Below are 23041 nucleotides of genomic sequence, written 5' to 3'. Positions count from 1 at the left end.
ATAAAAGGATCACCTTAATTCAATGTGGCTGTGTGTACTGATGTCTTTGGTATTATCTCCCTCAGTTGTCACCTTGGAGGATCCTTGGTTTTGTCCCTCTCTGAGCCAGTTATATTTCAACCTGTAATGTCTGGCCTTAGAGCAAGCCCAAAACTTAGCTCCCAAGGTAGTTTCACAGCTCACTATTAGAGTCACTCCATTGCCAGTAGCTCTTCCTATGCCCTGTTCCAGCTGTGGAGGCAGTCTTTTACTTTCTTAGCATTTAAAGTTTGTGTCTGAACCCTCAACTCTTTTGATGTTTCATTTTTTACATAGAATAAAATACTTTAGGCACTCTGCTAATTATGTCTCTTCTGAACCAGTGAAAATAGAGTATGTTTTTTTCCAAGTACTGTCTTGTCCTAGATTCATTGCATTGTGTTCCCTTCTGTCTTCCTTTCCCTCAGGTTCCTGGGAGAACTGAAGTTGGCTGAGGCAGCAGAACTGGGGCCGCAGTGTGTGGGTCACTGCATTGCACCTATCTGCCTGGGTCAGGCTTTTTCCATAAGTACATATTTGTGGGGGTACATGTATTTGTGTGCTCTGCATACTGCCCTCCCCTTTGGCTTCATGTCTTAGCACATGAAGGTGGTAGCAGAGCGAAGATCCAGATGACAATAGCTGAAGTATTGGAGGTATTGTGCACCTTGTTTGGTGTGTGGAGCTGGGTCAGCGTTCTAAAGACCAAGCTAAGGTAACTGGCAAAAATCAAGAGCCTGTGTATGTACTCTCAGGGACACCATTTTCCAAGGAATTCCAGTGACTCAAAGGACAAGAGATTTTTCAATACAGAGGTGACAGTGGCTGTGCTTTCTCCCACCTTAGAATCATCAGGGAATTATTTTCCTTCAGATGTGGCTATTTCCTTCAATATGAAACCCTAAGTAATTCTTTCAGTATTACCAGATGGATCTCTCTCTCTTTTTTTTTTTTTCTTTTTTTGGTGGCCTTGGGCTGTCTTGAGGTTTAATATTCCAGGATATTTTGAAGTATTAACTTGTTTCTTTTTCTCTGCGTGTTTCCACTTCAGTTCCATTGTTTTCTGTTTCTCAGGTGTTTGGAAGACCTGAACAATATGTGGCTACTGTGACACGTTCTCATACGACACAAACAGAGTTTGTAAATTAGCAGTCACACCAAAAGAAATTGGACTTTGCCTTAGAGTGTGTAAGGGAAGGTTTCCTTCCATTTTCTGAGTCTCAAAAGTGTTTTGCTTTGTGGAGTCTGTCCATAAAGCAGGAATTGACATGCATTCAATGTATGCAGACATAAAGCACAAAGCTGCTATGCTGGAGAGAATGCCCGCCTCTGTTGCTTTAAGGGGAAACATATAAACATATGTTTTTTGAGAGTTGCTTCAGTGGGGAACGTGTTTACTGACAAGTCATTTTTGTGGTCTTAGCAAGTGCATTTGGACAGACACCTCTCTTAATGGCTGGGCAGCTCAGGTGGACATTTAGGGGTGTTCTTTCTAATGCATGACTATTTGTAGCTGTATTTTGCACTAGAAATTGATTTAGGACTTAGGCTGTAGACTGTCTAAATTGTATGCAATCATTGCCATCACTCCTGTTTGCATTTTACAAAATCCTTTGGGATTTTGTAAATTAAAGAAAATGGAAAGTGAAAGAGAAAAGAAAGGGAAAATGTATTTTGATGTAGTAAAAATGTCATTCTTCTTGTATATGGGCTCTACCAGTTTACTAATCAACCTGTAAGATATTTTTTTAATTGTTCATTCAGGAAAATGTTCTCCAGGACTAGAGGCACATTTATTACTTTATTATTACTCTATAGTTATTGAGTTTAAATCTACAAAAGAAAAAGTTTCATTTTCTGTGTGAGTTATGGGGTTTTGTGTTTTGGCTGTGAGGACTAAACCTCAGAGGAGATGGGCTGCTTTGTTAAGTGAGCCATTTCATCCTGTTACTTCCCCTTCAGAGATGGAGAGGCCTGGTTTTGTGTATGTAATTGCAAATAACCCGAGAGCCCTTGATTAATGGAGCTACATGCATTGAAATTCAGAGAGGAAGTTAGTACAGAAAAGATGGCATTTAGTTTGCTTTCCCCTTCCTAAAAGGAGCTTACAAGAAAACTGCAGTATCTATGACAGGCTTCTAAGGATTTTGAGGTTTCTAAACCAAAAAAAGTAATAAACATCTTGTATTATTTTGTAAACCTTACTTAATTTTCAAAAACATTAGTATAGTATAACATGGGCATTCTGGTCTTATGGTAGAATTACTAAGGCTTTACATCATCCTTGGTATTGGTATGGGTCAACTGGAATAAAACGCAGTAAGCTCAAAGAGTAGATGACTGTTGTACTTTCAGGAGGGACTGTCTTGAGCTTTTTGATGCTGACATACTGCCCTTTAGTCAGTATTTGGATCATTGTCCTCTAATGCATTTCTTTCAGTTGAGGAGCTGTATAATTGTTTTGTAGTTTCTCTGTTCAGGTTTGGGCTTGGTGATCTGAGCTTCAGTCCCTTTCTGTAACATCTATTACATCTTTGCTTTTCAGGTACAGAATTAAGAGCATACAAGAAGTGAAAAGACTAAGTTAGAGCTAAAATGGAATGATTCCATCTTGGTTATTTGGAATGCTTTTAAATTGGAGGGTTGTCATCTTGCATTCAGGATAGTCTACTTTGTACTTGCTGGATTTTTTTTTTCCAATTTCTTTTTAATTGAGCAGGTTTGTGTTAGGAAGTCCAGTTTATATCCTGGGTTGCCCTGTGCACCTCTTTTACTTCATATAAATGTGAGATAGCTAAGTATAGATCATCTTCCCAGCTAGTGCTGGAAGGGGAGAGGGAATGTAAGCTATGATATACTTTCTGAGGGACAGGAGTATATATTGAGGTAGACAGTTCGGAGCATCTCATGCATATTAGTGATTTATTTGTCAATATCCTCTGTTAGCCCTTGTGAAGGAGAGGCAAAATAGTATGTAGCTTTCCCTCCCTGCATCAAGGGAATGGAAAGCAATGGGAAGTCCTACAGAGCTACTGTGCCTTCTCTCCACACTTTATAAATAATGTTCTTAGAATTATAGGGCTGCCTTAGATTTAAGGTAGTTCTGGTTATATTCTCTCATCAGGACATCCTACAAAATCAAGATAGCATCATTTATAAGATTACAAATTAGGTGGAAATATTTTTATTGTATTTGAAAGCAGAGACTGCGTATTTAAAGCCAGCAAGCTTCAATTTAAATATGTAGAGAGAAATTGGAATGGTGGGCCTTGAGAAACCCCATTCATTTTATATACCTTCTATTTGAGACCAAGACAGCCATTTTCCTATTATATAGAGTGTTTAAAATCCCAAGACCACTTAAATTTGCCTAGCAAGTCTTCTACTTCATCTTGCCACTGGGGTAGGAGCATACATGCGTCAGTTTATGGAAGCCTCCAGATCGCATGTTTGTCTCTGTCCACATACGTCCCTGTATTACATCTTTATAATTTTAACCTTTTGCTCTAAAATGCTCTGGGTATAGAAAACTCAGTATCTGATACTGGAATTTGAGTGTACCTTTCTTAATAACAGATAGGCATGTGTAGCACAGTGTAAATTACAAGAATTAATGCAGTAGTTGTTTTTAATATAGTTGTTGAGTTGATTTCTTTACAGAAGCCTCCAGACCGAATAGTGTTTGATGCATGGAAAACTTTGACACTACTTTTTCCTGTATTTGAAAAGCAGTGATAAAGCAGCCTGGTTGTCGAAATGTCAGAGTTTCACTTTGACATTTAGAGAAGAGTTTCCATTTTCTGATTTGTTCTAGTGTGGCTTTTTTGATATTGAGCTTCTTAGAGAAGATACAAAAAGTCATTAATTGAGCTGTAAAGCTTCATTTCTGGATCACAAATGCAGCTGAAGATTTCTGGAATTTATAGCAGTGTCCTTTAAAGAGTGCTGTTGATGGATATGTTGCTTCTAAAACACTGACTACCCCATATGGATCTTGGCCTTTGAACATTTTCTTGGAAACTGGACGTGTAGGTGCAGGGGGAGAAGAAGGAGTGGGAGATTGCAGTCTGAAAATGTGCAGAAATGTTTGGTTTTTCTTTCTGTGTAACAGAAGAAACTTTAGTCTGCTGAATTCCTTAGTCATAAAGAAGCAAAGACAAGTTAATTTGAAATTATAAAAGCGATAATAAATAACAAAACTAAATGAATGTCTGTTTTGAATATTCCAGCTGTCAAGAAGTTGTGTTTATCTCTGTACTGAGTGAATGAATTCCTTAATTTACACTGCATTATGGTGGGGTTTTTTCTGAAGAATTTCCCTGAAAAGTTAATTGCTTCTTTCTTAGTGCAATTTTTGGTTTCTTTTAAAACAGACGCTGTACACTTTGCACACTTATTAACTGTATGCATTAATATGCAATATAATTCATTGTCACAGTATTCAGAGATTAATAACTTATTAAACAAGAAAGGATCATTGTTTTTAACTACATCTATATGAAGTCAGATGGAATTGGAATTTTATTAGAATAAACAAGAAAAATGTTAATTGGCTAAAATGTTAAATATTACTTCTAAATAAAAATGAGTTTTGGAATTTTCTTGTTTCTGCTGCATCTTACAGAAACACTTGATTAGTAAATTGAATGAAAATTTCTGGTTGCCTTGTCTTTGAAAATTTTTAAAACAAGGAGAGGTGTTCTGTAAAATGTGATTTAATGTTTGGGGGTACTAAAACATATCTCAATTTCAGCTGAAATTTCTTTCTTGACTTTTTATATAACTGTCTGAAATCAGCAGAAATTATTTAAAAGAAATTTTTTTTTGCTCTAGGTATTTTTATTGAGAGTTCTAGTTAATTTGACTTCCCCTGAAGTTTATAGCCTCAAACTTGTTATCTTGAACCTTTCAGCTCTTTAGTGGAAGTTGTTTTAAAATATAATAATAAGGCACTCTGGAGTGCTTTGTTTCAGTTCAAATTGTAATGGGGTTACTTTTAAAGAACAAAACCCATTACTATAAAAAAATTGGTTAAAATTAAAATATTTCCATTAAAAATGTACTGTACTTATGTTCTTTGTGTGGCTTCTATGATTTTATGGAGTTCTTTGGGGTTTTTTTATAGCCATAAAGCAAGTGGGACTGTTAAAAGCATTTTACTCTAGAGGGAGGGTACCTAAATTAAAATGCATTAAAATTTGTATGAAAATTTTTACAAGTAATAGCTTTGTTGTTTTGGGTTGTTTTGTTGTTAGTTTTTTTGTTGCTGTTGTTTTTTTAATTTGGAGGATAATGGTCAGTAATATTAAAAAAAAAAAAAAAGTTACTGGATAATTCCTATTTCCAATGAAAGATCTTTTTTTAAATTTTTTTTTCCTATAAATAAATTTTCAAGTATTCTGTTAAGTTTTAAACCCATGCTTTGACAGCCTGTGTGAGAGTTGTGGGGGTACATGTGTCCTTTTCAGCTCTAGTATAATTTTCTGTGTTTTTGCTTGGTGATACAGCACAATTTAGTTTTTTAATTGAGAAAAAGCTTGTTGTATTTGTAAATAGATTATAAAAGAGAGTACTTCTTGGTATTTGATGCACTATTAATTCAAGATATCTCTTTTACTCTTATCTTGGTCAAGTTACTTTTTTTGCCAACTTACAGCTTTGTAGTAATATATAATAACTGATGGGAAACCAATTTCAAACATAAAGTGTTTAATACATGATAGAAAAATTAGTTCCGACTTGTTATGATAAAAAAATCTATTAAGATATGTAAATACAGAAATAGGTGAAAATGTACAAATAGTTGGCTTTCTAATTGCTGTGGGGAGAACTAACAGCTTTACTCAGCAGCATTCATTTTTATATTTCCAGCTGCATATTTAGACTTAAAACTGTCTTCTCCAACACTGATACAGGATATTTGAAGAACACCACTTAGTAGAACTCTAGTGCCTTAAAGAGAAAGTAGTTTTCAAAACTCAGTTGTATTGAGACACTTTTGTTGGTTTTGCAGTGTACTCTATAACTTAAAGGTCACTTTTGGAGGAGAGTGTCCATCCTTAATTGTTCTTGATATTTGAATAAGAAGTTACTGGAGGATTCTTAAGGAGTTGTATCTATTATATTTAGTGGTATGATCTTTTTCATTGAGTTCTGAGTTGAGGAATTCTGTTTTAGAAATTTACACTTAGGATTTCTCAAAGCAATAGTTTTCTTGTATTAGAACATTTTTCTGAAAGGGTTTTTGGCTTTTTTTTGTCCTGTGATTTTGATTTGATGTGCAGGTAAGCTGCAAAAAATATTTTTGCTCATCATTTATGTATTAAATGTATGTGTTAAAATCAGAGAATATTTTAGAAAAGGTAGATTGGGAGAATTCAGATGACACTAATTTCACTTGCCGATAGTTTCTCAAAAACTGTCATTTGATACTGAATAATGGTTTTTGTATACAGAAGATGGAAGAATGGAAAAGACACTAATATCAAATCAAAAGACAGTAATATCAAATCAACTTTAGAAAAAGTCAGGTATCAAATCAACTTAAAATTCCTTTAAAAAAGAAATGCAACTGCATTTAGTCTAAAGTTAAGCTACATATGAGATTTTACAAATTTAGGGAGAAGTCTTGGGAAGGGGATGCTAGAGAATTTGACTGCATATACCTTTAACGTTTGGTTAATCTTAAGCAGAACGTAATAACCATATGGATAAGCCTGTGGAAATACTCTTTCATCTCTGGAGATTATCAAATGCAGTTAAAATACAAAATGTGGTCACTCATCAGTTTCAGACGAGGATACCAGCTTGCAGGAACATGGAAAGACTTGTCAAATAAAACTTTGTGAAATTAGGAGGTTGTCTGTTTTGTAAATAGGCTTTTTCTAGTAGTGTGGAGTACTAAACCATAATTAGCAAATGGAATACAAACTTTTACCAGTGGCAAAAAAAGTCCCTTTCTATGCAAGTGTTAAACTTGTTTATGCTAGGAACCAATTTTTGTAGAGCTTGTAGCTCTGCAGCCTTGTTTCAGTGCCATCACTGAAGGCAGGAGAGAGAGAGAGAAATCCTTTTAGTTTTAGCAGGAGAAGGCTGGGCAGTTGGGGCATCTGTGCTGTCTGACAGGCAGCCAAGCTTTGGTCCAGGAGTGTGGCCAGCATGGCAGGAGACACATGTAGGGGTAGGGGAACTGGCACTGTCTCAGCATCGGGCCAAAGGAGACTGACCAGAAGGAAATTCCACCACTTCGAGCTTTGGGGTCTGGGGGAGCTCAAGGCATTTCCTACACAAGTCTAAGGAGGATGAGGTGGGAAGGCTGGAAGTGCTGTGGGGAGAGGGAATTGGAGGTGCAAGCTCAAGGACCTTGTCAGTACAATGGAAAGGCTGTCTCAGGGACAAGCTGAGGGTCGTGAAGGGGTGCTTGCACAATGGAAACTTAAGTGACAGGAAGCAAATTCATAGGAAACTGGTCTTCAGCCTGCTGCTCAAAAAACAAGCTATTCTTTAGAGCTGCAGCTGAGCTAGGAAAGGAAGACAGCACAAAGTGATGCGACAGGCACGTTTCTGAGTTTCCCTAGGACTAACTGTGGGACCAGAGGATTACTTTCACTGCAGAGAGGAGGATTTGCAGTGGGTCCCTTCTCTGGAAATGATGTTAACCAGTTGATTCTCTTTCTTTGTCTGAGTAGTATTTCCTAAAAATTATACCGGCTCACATCACTTGGCAATGTATTTATAAGAGTGAAAATGAACTAATTTACTGTAGGTTACTTGTAAATTGTGAATAGTGTTACTTCCTACAAATTGCAGTAACAAAACAGGCTTTCTGCTGCTTTGCAATATTTCTTTTCCTTCCACACTTTTCCTCTCACTTGAAAGCTAATCTCTTGCTTTAGATTACTCCTTACAACTGTTTTACAAAGGATTATGGCTTCAGGTGAACTGTAACCAACGAGTCAGAATAGGAGGAGCACAGTTGTATTTCATTAGTAGATAGGTTTTCATTAGAACAAAGACAAGAAAAAATGCCAAAACTATCACTGCGATGGCAAGTATATTCAACTTTTCTACATGTGACTCCTGAAGTGCTTGAATGTTTTGTTTTCCATTAAATCCTTTATATGGATTTCATTCCATTTGGACATAAGAATAGCGATCCCCTTACGAACAGTAGTAAGTGAACATTTCTGTTCATAGTGAGTAATGGTAGTGTTTACTCTTCTAGAGATGACTCATGTAGATTGTACTTTTTTTTTAATGGAGTTGTGGTTTTTGTTACAGATTGTATATACAAAGTTTATAATTGTCCTAACTTTATTCTTGCTTAGCTATGACAAGCCATCCTACTAAGCTGTATTTTTAGACTTGTTTCCTAAGGAAATGAAGCTTGCACTAGTCATGCTGTCACAGTCAGCTGTCATAGTCCGTCCATCTGTCCATCCTTGATAACTCAGCCAATTTTAGTCAAACTTGACAGACTGGCAGAGATAAACTAACTAAGTTTTCTCCAAGTCTGTGCCTGGGAGAGTCATTGCTAGTGTCCCTCACTGGAGGAGAAGCCAGAGCAACCCTATCTCTTAGCTCAGTCCAGGCAGGGCTGAAAGGCAGTGGAGCACCAGGCATTGTGCTTGGCTGGCCAGCCCAACAAAGGCAGGGAGGATGGCAGCACCAGGGGAGATGAGTATGCTTTGAAGGCATTTTGGAGATGGGAGCTAGAGATATGAGAAGGACCTGGGGATGTGAAAGCTGTCATACAGTAGGGGGACTTTTTGTGAATGCTGCAGGAGATGGGGGAGGCAGAGGAGGAATAGCTCAGCAGGAGGTATAAGGAGAAAAACAGGAACAGATTTTCTGCATTCTGCTCTTGGAACAACTTGTTTCCTCTTCAGTCATGGACGCAGTTATGAATGTTGCAACCTCACATAAAAAATGATTGTTAGATAATGTGCGTGCCCTTCACTGTGCCTGACTGCAGATGGGTCTCTGTATAGTTTGTTCCTTTGGTCAAACCAACTGGAAAGTCTTTGGTGCACATTGCTGCTGTTGCAAAAGGTTAATCATTACCACGCTGTCAGCCTTAAAAAGTTTGTTCACATGAAATGTTAAGCTTAAACTAAAGAACTCCAGTTGTCTTTATTGATAAAAACTTTATGTTTCTTTTTTTTCTTAAATTTTTCTGCATTTGTAATGACTTGTGTTTAATGGGGAGGATAGGAAGCAACATTTGAAATGTCAGATGCACCATTGGAAGGTTTTTGAAAAAAGAGGGAATTTATGAAACTCCAAATGAAAGAAAGTGCTTGAATGATAATTTTTCCCTAAATATTTAGATACCTTTATCAGATTTCAGTGGGTTTTTTTGAGAAATTTTGGGGTTTTACCTGTTTGTCAACATTTTTTTCTCTAGATAATTCAGTTTATGGCATTTTCTTCGCACATTACATCCCCGTTTCTCACCGTTATCTCTGTGCTCTGAGTTTCAACTAGTTAGGCCAGCTATTTCATCATCTACTGCTTTTTTATTAGTTCTTCCGCTGTAATTCCAAGAAGTGTACTGTGTATCTTCATAGTGTGCAGAAAGAAGCCTAAATTTTTAATCTGGAAGGTTCAATCTCAGTTGAGGGCTTTATGTAGAGTGAATCTATTGAAATACAGTTGCTTGCTTTCCATGAAGTTACAACAAGTAATTTCCCCCCTTTCTTAACAGAATGACCCTTAAGCTGTGTTTATTTATATCATTGTAATTTAATGCTCATTAGTTCCGAGACATCCTTGTCTTTCTGGTTAAAACTGATCTCTAAACTGATGAAAATTTCCAGTCTTGGCAGAGATCAGACCCTGACCAGCTTCTGATTAGTGCTTGCTTGGACACTCTTTTCCTGTGATTGTCTCCCCTAGTACAATAAGCTGCCCTCCCTCATTTTGCCTGAAAGTGCAGCCACAGGCTCTCGGCTGAAATGATATAGTTAGGATTACATTAAGATGTAGCAGGTTCCAGCAGGAAACAAGGCACTACTGGGGAAGGTCAGGAAACACTTTAGGATCATCAGAATTTTCTGCCATATTCTGAGACCATAAGGCCATGTATTAATTAATGTATTTAACCCTTCTAGACAGTGATCCCTGCATGGTTATGTGTGCACTGTTAGTCTGTGCTGTACAGATGACTATGTGAAATAAGCATGAAGTTTTGTGCTGAAAAAACAGCTTTGCTGAAGATCCCCATTGTATATGCAAGTACCTATACTTATGTTAAATATATTAAAACACACTCCAGCAGTGGAGTGGCTGGATTGAGTAGGCCTGAATTGTTAAAAACGGAATAGCATACATCTCCTTATTTGAGATTATTAGAAGAAACAAAAAAAAGTACTTTTATTTATTTTCCTTCCATTAAGTATTCCATAATCAGCATGTGTGCTCTGTTGTCTCAACTAAATCTCTCATCTGCCAGCCAGGCTCTAGGAGTATGGAGAAAAGTACAAATGCTCCTCTTTCTGTGGTGGTTTTGCTTTCTGTCCCTTGCATGACATCTTGGGTATTGTTGGGTTGTGCTATACTGAGACATCATCTTTTGTTTTCAGAACTTTTAATGTCACAAGAGAGGGCTACTTGTTCACATCATTATTTTGTTTATATATAAGCTTAAGCAGGGGTTGCTGCAAAAGTTTGAAAAGTGCACCACGTGTGTTATGCAGTTTTTCTGTATGTAAACAGACATTAGTATGGTTCCTCTAAGTAAGAAAAAAAAAGCGATGTGTTCAATGTTATTGTTGTTTCTTCTGTGTGTTGTATTTCACACTATAATTAAAGCCATGACAGGACATCAGAATTTACAGATTATAGGGAAACATATGCAAATGCTCTTCCTCATCCTCAGGTTTCTGCTGTTACAGTATGTGATGAAATTTAGGTGAAAGAATTGTGGATTTTGGATGGGGGGTTGCAGTTGGAAGGAATTGCAGCTGTACCTGCCTGGGTACTGCCAGAGCAAAGAGAGCAAAACAATCTGCAGAGAAACTATTGCTTTTATTTGCTCATTAATTTTTGTAGATTTTCTTTCACTTTTTGTTTGAGCCAAATTGAAGTCATCTCTAAAATTAAAAGGCATGGTGATTTGGCTGGAATTTAAAGATACATAACAGCAAGCTCAGAAATGTTTCAGTGATTAGCTGTTCTCCTAGTGAGAAATCACTGTGTTTAAGTGTGTTTAAACTCTGGTACTTCTGAGAAGAGAATAGAAGTCATCCTAACACAAATTGCTCCTTACCTAATGGTGCATCAGCTGGATGTTAACAAGAATCTCTTAAAGGTGTTGCTATTTCCTGACTATGTAGTGTTACAGGAGAGATATTCATTTAGCATTGTTGTTGAAGTGAGGGTACAGTATGTCACCAAATCCAGTGTTTGCAGTCTGGGGACATGCATTCCAAGTGACCACTTTACATTTCTGTCTTTAACAGGCTTGGGAAAAACCAAGAGAAAGACGAGTGCGAGAGACGCCTCCCCCACTCCCAGCACAGACGCAGAATACCCTTCCAACGGCAGCAGCGCCGACCGGATTTACGATCTTAACATTCCCGCCTACGTGAAATTTGCCTATCTCGCCGAGAGGGAGGATGAGCTGTCCCTCGTTAAAGGGTCCCGAGTGATTGTCATGGAGAAGTGCAGCGACGGCTGGTGGAGAGGTAGCTACAATGGACAGATCGGCTGGTTCCCTTCGAACTATGTGGTAGAGGAGGTTGAGGAGGCAACTGCAGATTCACCCAGCTTTCTCAGCCTAAGGAAAGGCGCTTCCATGAGTAACGGCCAGGGCACCAAAGTACTCCACATTGTTCAGACACTGTACCCATTCAGCTCGGTCACAGAAGAAGAGCTCAATTTTGAAAAAGGGGAAACGATGGAAGTCATTGAAAAGCCAGAAAATGACCCAGAATGGTGGAAATGTAAAAATTCCAGAGGTCAAATCGGTCTTGTTCCTAAAAACTATGTAGTAATCATTAGTGATGGTCCTACCATGAACACTTCCCATCCGCCTCAGATAAGCTACACGGGACCATCTTCTACTGGACGGTTTGCTGGAAGAGAGTGGTATTATGGGAACGTTACCCGGCACCAAGCGGAATGTGCCCTGAACGAAAGGGGAGTGGAAGGAGATTTCCTTGTTAGAGATAGTGAATCTTCGGTAAGTGGTGCTCAGCCCACAGGTTTGTAACCCCCCATGCATGGGTTAGCAAGCACAGCACTTAACAGGGTCCCTGTCTTTTCACCCATAAAGAAGCGAGCAGGGCGTCAGCGTTACCAGCCAATACCCTCCCTGCTTGTGCAAATTGATCTGTTAGTGAAATGCAGTGACATTTACACTGAAATTTAACAGCTGTGATCTGTATTATCCAGGGGTTTTTTAACTAATGGACAAGCAGGTAAATATTTCAGGTTTCCATTTGGCTTTTCATGTGTTTCTTATGCAATCCTCAAATTTAAAGCACTAGAAGATAAAATAATTCTAGTTGATTGAATATTTGGTCATTGATTTGATCTTAAAGCTAATTTCAAATAGAATCTTTACATTGGTCAGTTCTGTTCTGCTTTTAATTGAATAATTACATCATTTTTTTATTAGTTAAAATCCCATTTTAATGTATTTTTGATCTACTTAGATCATTTAGATTGTAATAAGGTAAAGTTATTATTGTATCTAGTTGTTAATAATCTAGTAGTTATAATATACAACAGAAGGGGTCAAGTCAGCAGCTCATATGCCTTGTAAATTGAGCCTTGATGACATCAGAGGGATCTGAGTAATGCTGATTATGGTTTATGTAATTCCAAAAGTTCAGATTTAAAATTCAGCTGAAAGGACTTTCATGTATGCTGAGGCCAGAGAATTCATAGTTAAAGCACTAAAATTTAATTATCCCTTGACTGTGATTTTGAAAAGGTGACAGATTTGAATCTTACATCATATGTAACATTGACAAAATTGACAAAGCACGATTTTGTAACAGTCCCAGATATTTTTATCTGAAGACAGTATTGTCTGATTAAATTTCAGGCACCTCTCCTTAATGAATTTGCTCTGCAAAAAACATGATAGCTATCAAACTACCCTTTCTTTGAAGCTCTGTGTAATTGAATTCCTATTTCTGCTTAATTGTAATCACTAAACAAAGGCAAATGCAAATAAACCACAGGAGAACAGGAAAAAAAACAGAGATTAAATAAAAATAAACCAGAGGAAGACAGGAAATAAAATAGGAATTTAGAAATCATGACTGATTTACAGAGGCTGAGAGGAATCAAGTTTGTTTAGTCAACAGAAGAAAAGACTGATGTGGGACACATGGTCTTCTGAAATGTAGAAAGCCACTGGAGGATTATGGTGATCATTAAATTACAGTAGTTCCTTTTTTTTTTTTTTTTTTTGACATTATTTTTCTGTCAACATGCTTTCTGACAGGGGCATACTGGATGTGGTGGATTCTTGGCATGTCTGTCCCGCAGGTAGAAGCTCACTTTCAGTTCTAGAGGCTACATTGTGATATATCCTGAGACTATAGCTATCAATTTCCTTTCATTTCTTGGGAAAGTGCCAGAAGGAGAGTTCAAAAATTGATACATTACTTAAAATACAAAAATGCTCACCCATTTCTCAGTGCATGACATGTCACAGTGACCACTATGCTATGGCTTGGGTTTTTTGCTCTTAAGAGTCTACCTTTATCTCTGGAATAAACAAATTGCCTTGACAGAACACAGTAACCTTTTAATGTAATGTGACATCATAACGCTAAATCCTTGTATTCAGAGCAGTTTCAAACTTTTCTGCCTGCACTGTTGCTGGAGAAATCATTGCTTTGGAGTACAAAAGGATTCATTTTGCATGTGGTCTTCAAACTATTTCCAGCACCTAACACTTAGTGAGGTAATAGAAAATTTATTCAGTTCATATCACAGCAAGTTTTTTGCTCACCCGCAGGAAAAAAAAAGCGCTGAATTGAGGAACTTACCTTTTTTCCTTCTTTTTGTACTCTTTATCTGGTCTTGCAAACCCTGTACTTGAGACTTTTTTTAGCAATTAAAAAACCGTAGTTATGCATGTAAATGCCTCCTTTTTATTAGTACTACATGAGAGTTCTAGTTTTTATTAGGTTTAAAGAAATAATTTACTGCATCTCAAACTTTCATCTGCCCCAGTCCTTATGTATCATTCCATGCTAATGGTGTGTTTATGTATGTGAATTATAAGATGCTGGGGATTGCTAGTTTTTCCCTGAAGTGCCACAGGTGATATAATAAGCGAATGGGCATAATTGATAGCATTGAGAAAAGGATCATAAAATATCTATTTCGAACTTATTATGTATGGAACAAAGAAAGAGTTTAGCAATATCTCATAAATTTCTGACAGTTGCTGTATTTCACGTGTATGACTACAGAGGTTGTTCATGCTGTGGCTGAAAGTCACCAGGAGTGTCTGCACAATCTGAGCAGAAGATCTTGATTAGAGAGAACAGACTGAGCAGAGCCAAGTTGTCAGCTCTCTGGTTTGCTCATCTGACCAGCAGACCAGCACTTCCCTTTACATTGTGGTGTTACCTATTAAAGCTGTGGATGCAGGGGTTATTCCTTTATAGAAAGGCCCATAGATAAAACTGTGACTCATACTGCTAATTCTGTGCCTGATTTTTGACCTGTTTTAGAGTTTTCTGTAGCGTTCCATCACCATAGTTACAAAAATTTGTCTGTATAAAAGTTTTACTTAGATTTCAGTTTTGTTCTTGTTACTGAGCTATGAAAAGCTCTCCTTGGATAGATGAAGGTTTGTATTATTCTGTAGTCACTTGATGAGACTGTAATGTTTTTCCATTTCAGGTGTTAGTAGTTGCAAGATTTTACAATATTTCTCTAGGTTTAATTTACCAGGTGTTTGTCTAACAGCTAGATTCCTTTAGCCAAAAATATTCTGCTCAGAAACACTTAGATCTACAGGATGCTGCCATAGTGGAGAATAACCTGAGATGAACTCCATAAGGTAGCTAGGAGCCTGATTATCTTCATTAATTACGAAATACTATTATTGGAACCATAAACTTGTTTGAACCATTTAAGCCCATAGTTTATGTAACAGGCACAGTTACCTACTGATAACATTTTTGCCAACTCTGTTACAGCTCGGTAATGTCACCTTAGTTTTGGAGATCTAAAAGAACTGGGCATGTGCCTAGTTAGAAATACTGCTTGATTTGTTCTTTCTGTTGCAGGCTGCCAGGCTAATGAAACCTGATATTTGTCTTATTTAAGTAGCACTCCTGAACAAAAAAATGTAGATTTAACATATGCAGTCTCTGTAGAATCACTTTTTGGATTGCAGGCTCTTCAGTGGTCAGATTTTTGCTCTCTTTGTGTAGTTCCTAACCCAAGACAAACAGGCCTTGGCTGATACTGGTGGTCTTAGTTGGGTGGGTGATTGTCATGCTTTGAAGATCTCAGATTTAGAGAAGCAAATTTGGGTGGGAGAGTGTTGTTTTGTTCAGATTCACACCAGGAAACAAGTGTGCTCACTAGTGCTGTAGCTAACAGGAAGCAGTAGTGTGTCACCTCCAGCTTCGGAGCAGAGCCTTTGCTGCAGACACCCTTAAACTTCAAAGGGAGCTTCTGTCAGAACTTGGCGGGCCCCTTGCACTCCTCTGCAGGTGGGTGCGAAACTGGTGATCAGGCAAACACCAGTGCTTCATAGTCCTATAAGGTCTTCTCATGAAGCAGAGAAGGTGTTATTTTTCTCAGACTCTGAGAGTCTGAGCTATGCAAATTTTTGGATGATTTCAGGGGCAGTTATTCATTAGGAAGTAATGTCTACCTTCTGCTGGTAGCATCACAGCATTCAAATTACAGTAGCCCATCCTAAACAGAGTTGCAGGGTATAGTTTAAAGATGATACTGATGATTGTAGATGTATTAAAATGATATTGAGGATTGTAGGTGTGACTGGATTTGTCAGTTTTTTGAGATCATATTTAGCTTTTCTGTTGTCTAGAAATAATGACAATAGAGGGAGGGAGTAGAGGTTGAGAATTTGTATGTTTTTTGATGTGCCAATTCTGTAGCATTCAGAGTGCCCTGTGTTTTCCTGGGCTTTTAATCCTGCAGCTGCTGGATAGAAGCAGTGATATGTGGCAGTTGTTTAAAAACTGAACATTGGTCATGTTCTGTGACATGTGGTGATTGATGAGTACAGCAGACATGAGGAGACAGTTTTTCTTTGAAAACAGGAATAAGGAAATATCCTAGTGGTATATTTTAAATGGAAGAACAGAAATCTTATTAGAGCTATACTTGAAGATTGATGGAACCAATTCATATTTCTAACCTGTGTAATACTGATTTTGGAACATGAACATTACATAGAGAGGAGAATGGTATTTGGTTATATCCAAATGTCTTTCCAGCCTGACCTCAGATCTTTGAGCCATGACTTGGAGTTTTTTGGCTGGGTGATTGAGTAAGAGGAGAAGTGAGAGAAAACTTGGGTATGGAAGTGGAAGGAGTTGGGGAGCCCCAGGACAGGCTCACTGATGGGAGCTCAAAGGGTCAGGAATAGTTTGAAGAATGAGTGCATGAAAATATCTTTCTTTGAGAAACGGCATTGGCGAATGGAAGTGGATTGAAAGGGAAAAATTGAAATAAGTTACAGGATCAGTAAAAGGCTCTCAGAGGGAGCTGTTTTTCACAACCTTGCCATTAATAAATGATACAACTATCGTTTCATTCTCAAATGGAGATTGTAAGAGGAAACTCTCTTTTTCCCATTTCACCTGTTTTTCCTTATATTACTTTATCACTTGTTTTTGTAATAGTTTTCAGTTGTTTTGGTTTTTCTTTTTAAGATAGTTCAGTTCCTCACCAAAGAAATAAAATTAAAGATACATCTTCCTACCTTTTGTTTTCCATGTGCTGTGGGCACCAGCTAGCTTATGATCATCTCTACATATAAGCAGGTGTTAAAAGAAAGGAAAACAATTCAAAGTAGTACTACACCTGGACTGTAGATACATTAGAGCTAATAGTTAATTTTTTGGTTTAGGGATTGATTTCACTTCAGGTTAGGTTTTTCAGGTCTAGGTCTTTCCAATTATGATGGTGCAGAAATACTCATAGGGTCCCTGCCACAAAGCTATGCTCTGTAACTGTTGCAGCATCATCAACTCTTCAATAACTTAAGGGATTAAAGCTTACTTCTGATATGCCTTTTTTTGGTGTATGTGAGTCTTTTATTCCTGGAAAAGTTAGTGTGTAAACATCCAAATGTAGCAATTAATTTAAGAGGGAGAAGAGAGAAAAATTGGCCAGCAGTTAGAACAAAATAGCTTAAACAGTAAATAAAATAAACAGCCTTGGAGCAAATCCAAGGAGGACAGCAGGGAACCAATTCAAACTGCATTGATCCAGCAGACTTTAAAATGGTAGTGTTAAGAGCAATAGTTTATTTAGATTTTTCTTTAAATAGTATTTTTTAATGAATTTGCATTTTTGGTAGGGCAGAAAGGAACTGAAATAAAAACAAAACCAAGTCCAATTGCTTTTGCTGTTCATTCTTGAATCCTACAGACGTTACTACTCTGAGACCAATAAAGGGTTTTGATTTTTGCAACAGCTGTTTGAGCTCTTCCATCTCTTTGCACCGGATGATGACTCTCAAAAGAGTTAGATCAGCCTTTCCGCTTTTTACATTTTATTTTAATTAAATCAGATAATGAAAAGAATAAACTTTGTAATATATTCTGCAGAAAATATGATAACGTCTTCTACTTATGTATCAATCTAACTAGCAGGCTCCACGGTTGTGGAGAATAGACAGTAGTTCATGAGAAATGTTCATTCACTAAGGTTATAATTAAAATGGCAGAAAGAGTATTTAATGTATTGTGTGGATCACTTCACAAAGATAGAAGTCTGGCCAGTGTCTGGGTCATAGGACAGTAGGTCAGAGGTCCAGCATCTCTCTGCATGTCATTAGCACATCCTTAATGGTCTAGAAATAATGATTCTCAACAGATAACAAGGAGCTTTGAAAGCTCATAATTTTTACAGGCTAAAAACAACTCTGCTTTGTCAGAAAACATTAAAACTTTTTTGAGAGCAAAGTGATTATTTCACTTAAACTTTCGCCATAACATTGTTTCCTGTTCCTAAAACAAATCTGTTTAGTTCAGATTATGAACTTCCCATTTGTAAGTTCTTCTGTTTTAATTGAGGGCCTTCTGGTTCGTGGTTTTTGTTTGGTGTAGGCATCACCCATGGAAGCAGCAGAACTTAGCAAGATTTGATATTGTTTTTTGAATCCTAACCAGCTAATCTGTACTTGCTGCCTCAGTCTGTCCTTGGTGAGACCCTACAGACCTGCCTGTGTTCAGGGCCCAGCAATCAGCACACTGCCCAGAGCCCATGCCCTAAATTTCTCCTCTGTGAGCCCAAGGTCCCAAAGCTTCTGCAGAGCTTCGTTTGTGCGGGCCTGTGCTTTGTTACTGTTCCATGGCTGCAGCTTGGAACTGTGGAGATACCACTGGAACCAGGTCCCAGGCTTGTGTGGCTGTGGCTGCTGGAGGGTTTGTCCACGCTGCATTCAGAGCCTTAACCACACCAAAGTGTTTGTACAGCCAGGTTAGCTTTAACCCAGTGGGGTAAGTGCTGAAAAGAAGTCAGTCTCAGTGTCACTGAGTTCTGTGCGGCCTTCTTTGTGATGCTCCTGAGGCAGGGGCTTAGTATCAGAGAGAGCTGGCTTAAAATAGCAGTTTTCATGCTTGGAGTTGGGGATGGATGACAAGGCACAAAATGTATCTTGGGTGGAGCATTGGAAATACCAAAGATATGTTCTTATGCACATTTCTTTCCATCACTTTCCCCCACCCTTCCCAGTCCCCTCCTGGCAGTCACAGAGAGTGTTCCATGTATTTTGAGCCAGTGGCTGCTCAATGCCAGAGGAAGCCTTCCTGATGGAGCCTGTACTGACCCGGTCAAGGCCCGGTGACACTGGACTGTAGATGGAACAAGTAATTATCCTGTTGGTGTTACATAAAATAATTTTTGAAGAAGTGATGCCTGTTGCTCTGGAATGTAGTGGCTTCAAGTAGAAGAGGGTTGGGCCAGGGGTGTGGGGAGGTTGCTGCTGCCTTTAGCACTACAAAAAAGGAAGAGCTGCTGCCCAAAGCCAAGCTGTGAGTCTGAGGAGTTGGACCAGAGCCAGATCAACAGGCATGGCAGGAGCTTTGTTTGCTGTGGGCAGGGTGCATGGAGTCAGAGGGAAGGCAGAGAAAGCATTAGTGCTAAAACAGGTGAGTGGGAAATGCAAGAGATGAGATTTTGGGATAGGCAGGACATGAAGGATGTGTGGGTAGAGACACACTTTATTTCAGGAATAAAGACAGCCTGTCTGAGAAAATGCTGTCCTCCAGCTTATTTGGACATGAGTATGCACTCAGTGTGTATTTGACCCCTCGCAAATGCAGTGTAGAGGACTCTTAGGGTGTGGTTTCATGACCTGAAGTCTGGTGACAGCAGTAACATGTGAGGGCTCCTGACCCCTCCACTTGGTCCTCTGCTATGCTCAGGGTTGTTCCTAAGGCAGGGCTGTTAACCAGCTGGTAGGTTTTGTTTAACCTGGACAAGCTCAGGTTTGCAGTGCTGGCCCAGCCAAAGCAGCATGGTGGGAAAGGACCAAGGGACACAGTAAGGTTGTGTCAAAAGCCTGGCACGTGCCTTCAGCAGTTTGTGCTTGAAGCCATGCCTTCAGTGGGCTGAGACCCTGCAGCAGGACCTCCAGACTAGCACCAGGCATTACTTAACTCCATTAAGTGCTTGTTACAGACTCCAGTGTGTGCTTTTTATTATTCATTTTCCTGCTGGCTGGTGACACCTACCTCCATACAGCTGCCACAGGGCAAACCCATGCTCCCATCTGTCACATCCCACTCCTACATGGAAGGGAGCATCCAAGATTCATCAAAGAATGGCAAAAAACCAGAAGGGTCCAAAAGAAGTTCATGGAGTTTTATTAGCAAACTACTTGGCATAGAAATTCATGTTTTGCCCCCATTCTCTAATAGTGAGAGGAATAATAAAAGAAAAGAGGGAAGAAAGTGAAAGATCATATTGCAGAGGAAAAGAGATCCACAGTCCTGGATCCAGGATCAATCCAGCCAACAGGGTATCGAGGGCCTGGGGGACACATCCAAGGCGTTTTGGGGCTACCTTCTTATAGGTAAGTTTTCCCCTCCCTGGGATTAGGTTTCTTGCTTGTCATGTAAATGAATTGGCATGTGTAGTCTTCTGGACTTCATGAAAATGGGGGGAGCTCTGAGGGCCTTTTGGTGGTCTTGATCCCCCTCTACTGGACTTGCCTGCTCCTTGACCCCATTCCCATGCCTGCACTGTTTTGTGTTGTGTGGTCTTCATGGACCAGAACAGGAAAATTGGTCCCAGAAAGGTGCTGCCTTACCTCTGCATATCCCCCCTTTCCAGCCACATCCTTTTCTAGCTTGCCTGCTTGAATGGTCGTCCGTGCTTGAGGCATAGCAGCACATTAAATCCTTATTGCCCAGGCTTCTGCACCATCTCTGTGGCCAGCTAGCAGCAGTAGGTGGCTGGAGACAGTTCAGCTGGAAGCAAGGGATATTGTGTCCTTTCTACCCTCCTGTGGTGGCTTGTGGTGAAGAAAGTGGAATGGTCTTATTCTGGCTGTTTGGATGACAGCACTCCCTTGTTAAAGCAACTGATGGCCAGGATGAAGAGATTTATCATTAGAAATTGTTACATCCTGAATAACTTAATTAGTGCATAAATTCTGTCTTTTGTGGGTGGTGGTGTGATGGTGAGATTTGTCCTGTGTTTTTCTTCTATAGATTATCTTTTTTTACAAAGAAAGTGTACTCAATGGGAGAAATTATTCCCCATACATGTGATAATGAAGATAAAAGGTGCATGTGTTTTTGTCTTTTGCAATGCAAAGCAAGAACGGCCCTCTAGTGGTCACGATATGGGGAATTTTCATCTTGCACAAGCAGTATTGCAGTCACTGTTTTCTCCAGGGCACTCTAGTGAGGAAGACATGCATGATAAAAAATTTTCCCTTCTCCTTGACATTCTTGTGCTTCTAGATTGAGTAACTAAGATAATATTTGCAATTTAGTCATGTAATTGGCAACTTCAGACTGTGCATCTGGGGAGCTTTCACTTAACTGACTTAACTGCACACTTTAATAACGATGGCAATTATTTATTGAATAATAGGCTATTGGGTTTCTTAAGTAGCTAAAGCACTGAGCTGTGGAACAAAGACTTATGTAAATTACTGTCAACTATATGACACAGTTTGTTCCTGAAACCAAAAATTATACCTTCATTTTGTTCACTTTTATGTAATTTTCTTTTTCTTTTTGAATTCTTCTCAACAGCCCAGTGACTTCTCAGTATCTCTAAAGGCGTCGGGGAAGAACAAACATTTCAAGGTGCAGCTCGTGGACAATGTCTATTGTATTGGGCAGCGACGCTTTAATACTATGGATGAGTTGGTGGAACACTACAAAAAGGCTCCCATCTTCACCAGTGAACACGGGGAAAAGCTATATCTTGTGAAAGCACTTCAGTGACATTGAAGATGGACTTGGCCACCTGGGCCTCTTATAACTTACAAGCCTTAGGTCCTAAATTCACTTTTATAGAGCAGAGCAATATCTGAAGCAGGCTTAAGGAATAGGCTCTTTCTAAAGTGTTTGCTCTGTCAGTTGCTGTTTGTCCTTTCTTTTTGTTTGCATCTTTTTGTGTTCCAGTTTTGTTAACCTCTGACCACCTCTCTTCAGGTTGAGAGTTTCCCTTGGGTGGCCATGGCGAGCACTCACCTTCCCGGCAGAGTTCAAAACGCCCCTCTCCTGTGTACGTTTACATAGTTAGCTCAGATCAAGGAGGGGCGTTTTCAATTCGAACCAGTGTTAATCTGTTCAGACTGCTCATGCAGGCAGAACTCTCCGTTCAGAGACATCGGGCACAGTTTGAATGCACTGAAGCTGCAGCTGCTTGAGTGAGAGAGAGTAGACATAACAGTTGTGGCTGTGAGTTCTGTAGCTATATCGCTCACCGAGTAGGATAATACAAAATCTCCTAGTTCCTAGAAGCACTCTTTACACTGTACTCTGCTATTACATTGCCTCTCTGACTCTTTGTAAAGAGTACACTAATTCAAAACATTTTGTAATAGTACTTCTTAAACTACTATGGTAAGATTGTAGTAAAAGAAAACTAGTGTATTTTGGTCTGTAATTGCAACAAAGAGAAATTTTATTTGAAAGTTGATTACTAGAGAAAGAATAATTGAATTGTAAAGGCTGAATGTTTTGGTAATCTACAACCAAATGTGCCATCCACATAATGCTTTTTCCTCTTGCCCTTCTGCTTGTTTGAATTAAATGATTATGTATTTAATTCTCAAAGTAATATGTATCTGTAGCTGATTGTTGACACTAATACAGAAGATTAATAAAAACTGATCTTGGGACAGGGTGGGACGGGCTACCAACACTATATATATATTTGCTTTACAGAAGGAAATCTTCGGGTTTTACAGAGGATGGCGTGGTTGGTAGGAAGAGACACACAGAATGTTTATGAAGAAAATGCATTTTTCTCTTTTCTTTACATTTAAACTCCTTTATGGTTTAAATATACAGTCTTTAGATGGCACATTCCTGAGATTGAAGAAGGGATCATGAGATCTCAAAATCTTGCATACTCAGTTTTTTGGATATTGTAATAAAAAAGGTATTATGTCATGATGGAGTACTGGATTTATCCTTGGGTGGTAGTCCTGGTGTTACTTTAGCAAGGTGAAATAGGGTGAATAATGAATTTGTTTGTCTTGGAATTTGTGTGGCTTAAAAAGAAATCATCTGCAACTGCAGAGGACAGTTTTGATATGAGGCAGTGTCTAATGAGTTCTGTGTTTCTTGTTTCTGTGATGATTAAGTCCATTCAA

The 23041-nt window shown here is 38.7% G+C and overlaps 1 protein-coding gene across 1 annotated transcript in view; it reads left to right on the top strand.

Moving 5' to 3' along the window:
• NCK2 (NCK adaptor protein 2) overlaps positions 1-22838 on the top strand; it is an 86400-nt gene extending 63562 nt beyond the window's left edge. Inside the window, exons 5-6 of the mRNA XM_042039696.1 lie at positions 11481-12202; positions 21468-22838. Coding sequence (XP_041895630.1) covers positions 11481-12202; positions 21468-21662 — 917 coding nt within the window. The 3' untranslated portion in view covers positions 21663-22838. The remainder of the gene's footprint in view (positions 1-11480; positions 12203-21467) is intronic.
• Positions 22839-23041: the final 203 nt, after the last annotated feature.

The sequence above is a fragment of the Corvus kubaryi genome, unplaced genomic scaffold, assembly GCF_017639235.1.
Source record: "Corvus kubaryi isolate FWS band 111438036 unplaced genomic scaffold, C.kubaryi_AGA036_p1.0 133, whole genome shotgun sequence".
Lineage (NCBI taxonomy): Eukaryota > Metazoa > Chordata > Aves > Passeriformes > Corvidae > Corvus > Corvus kubaryi.
Note: the sequence above shows the minus strand (reverse complement) of the source record. Positions and strands in the feature narration are given on the sequence as shown.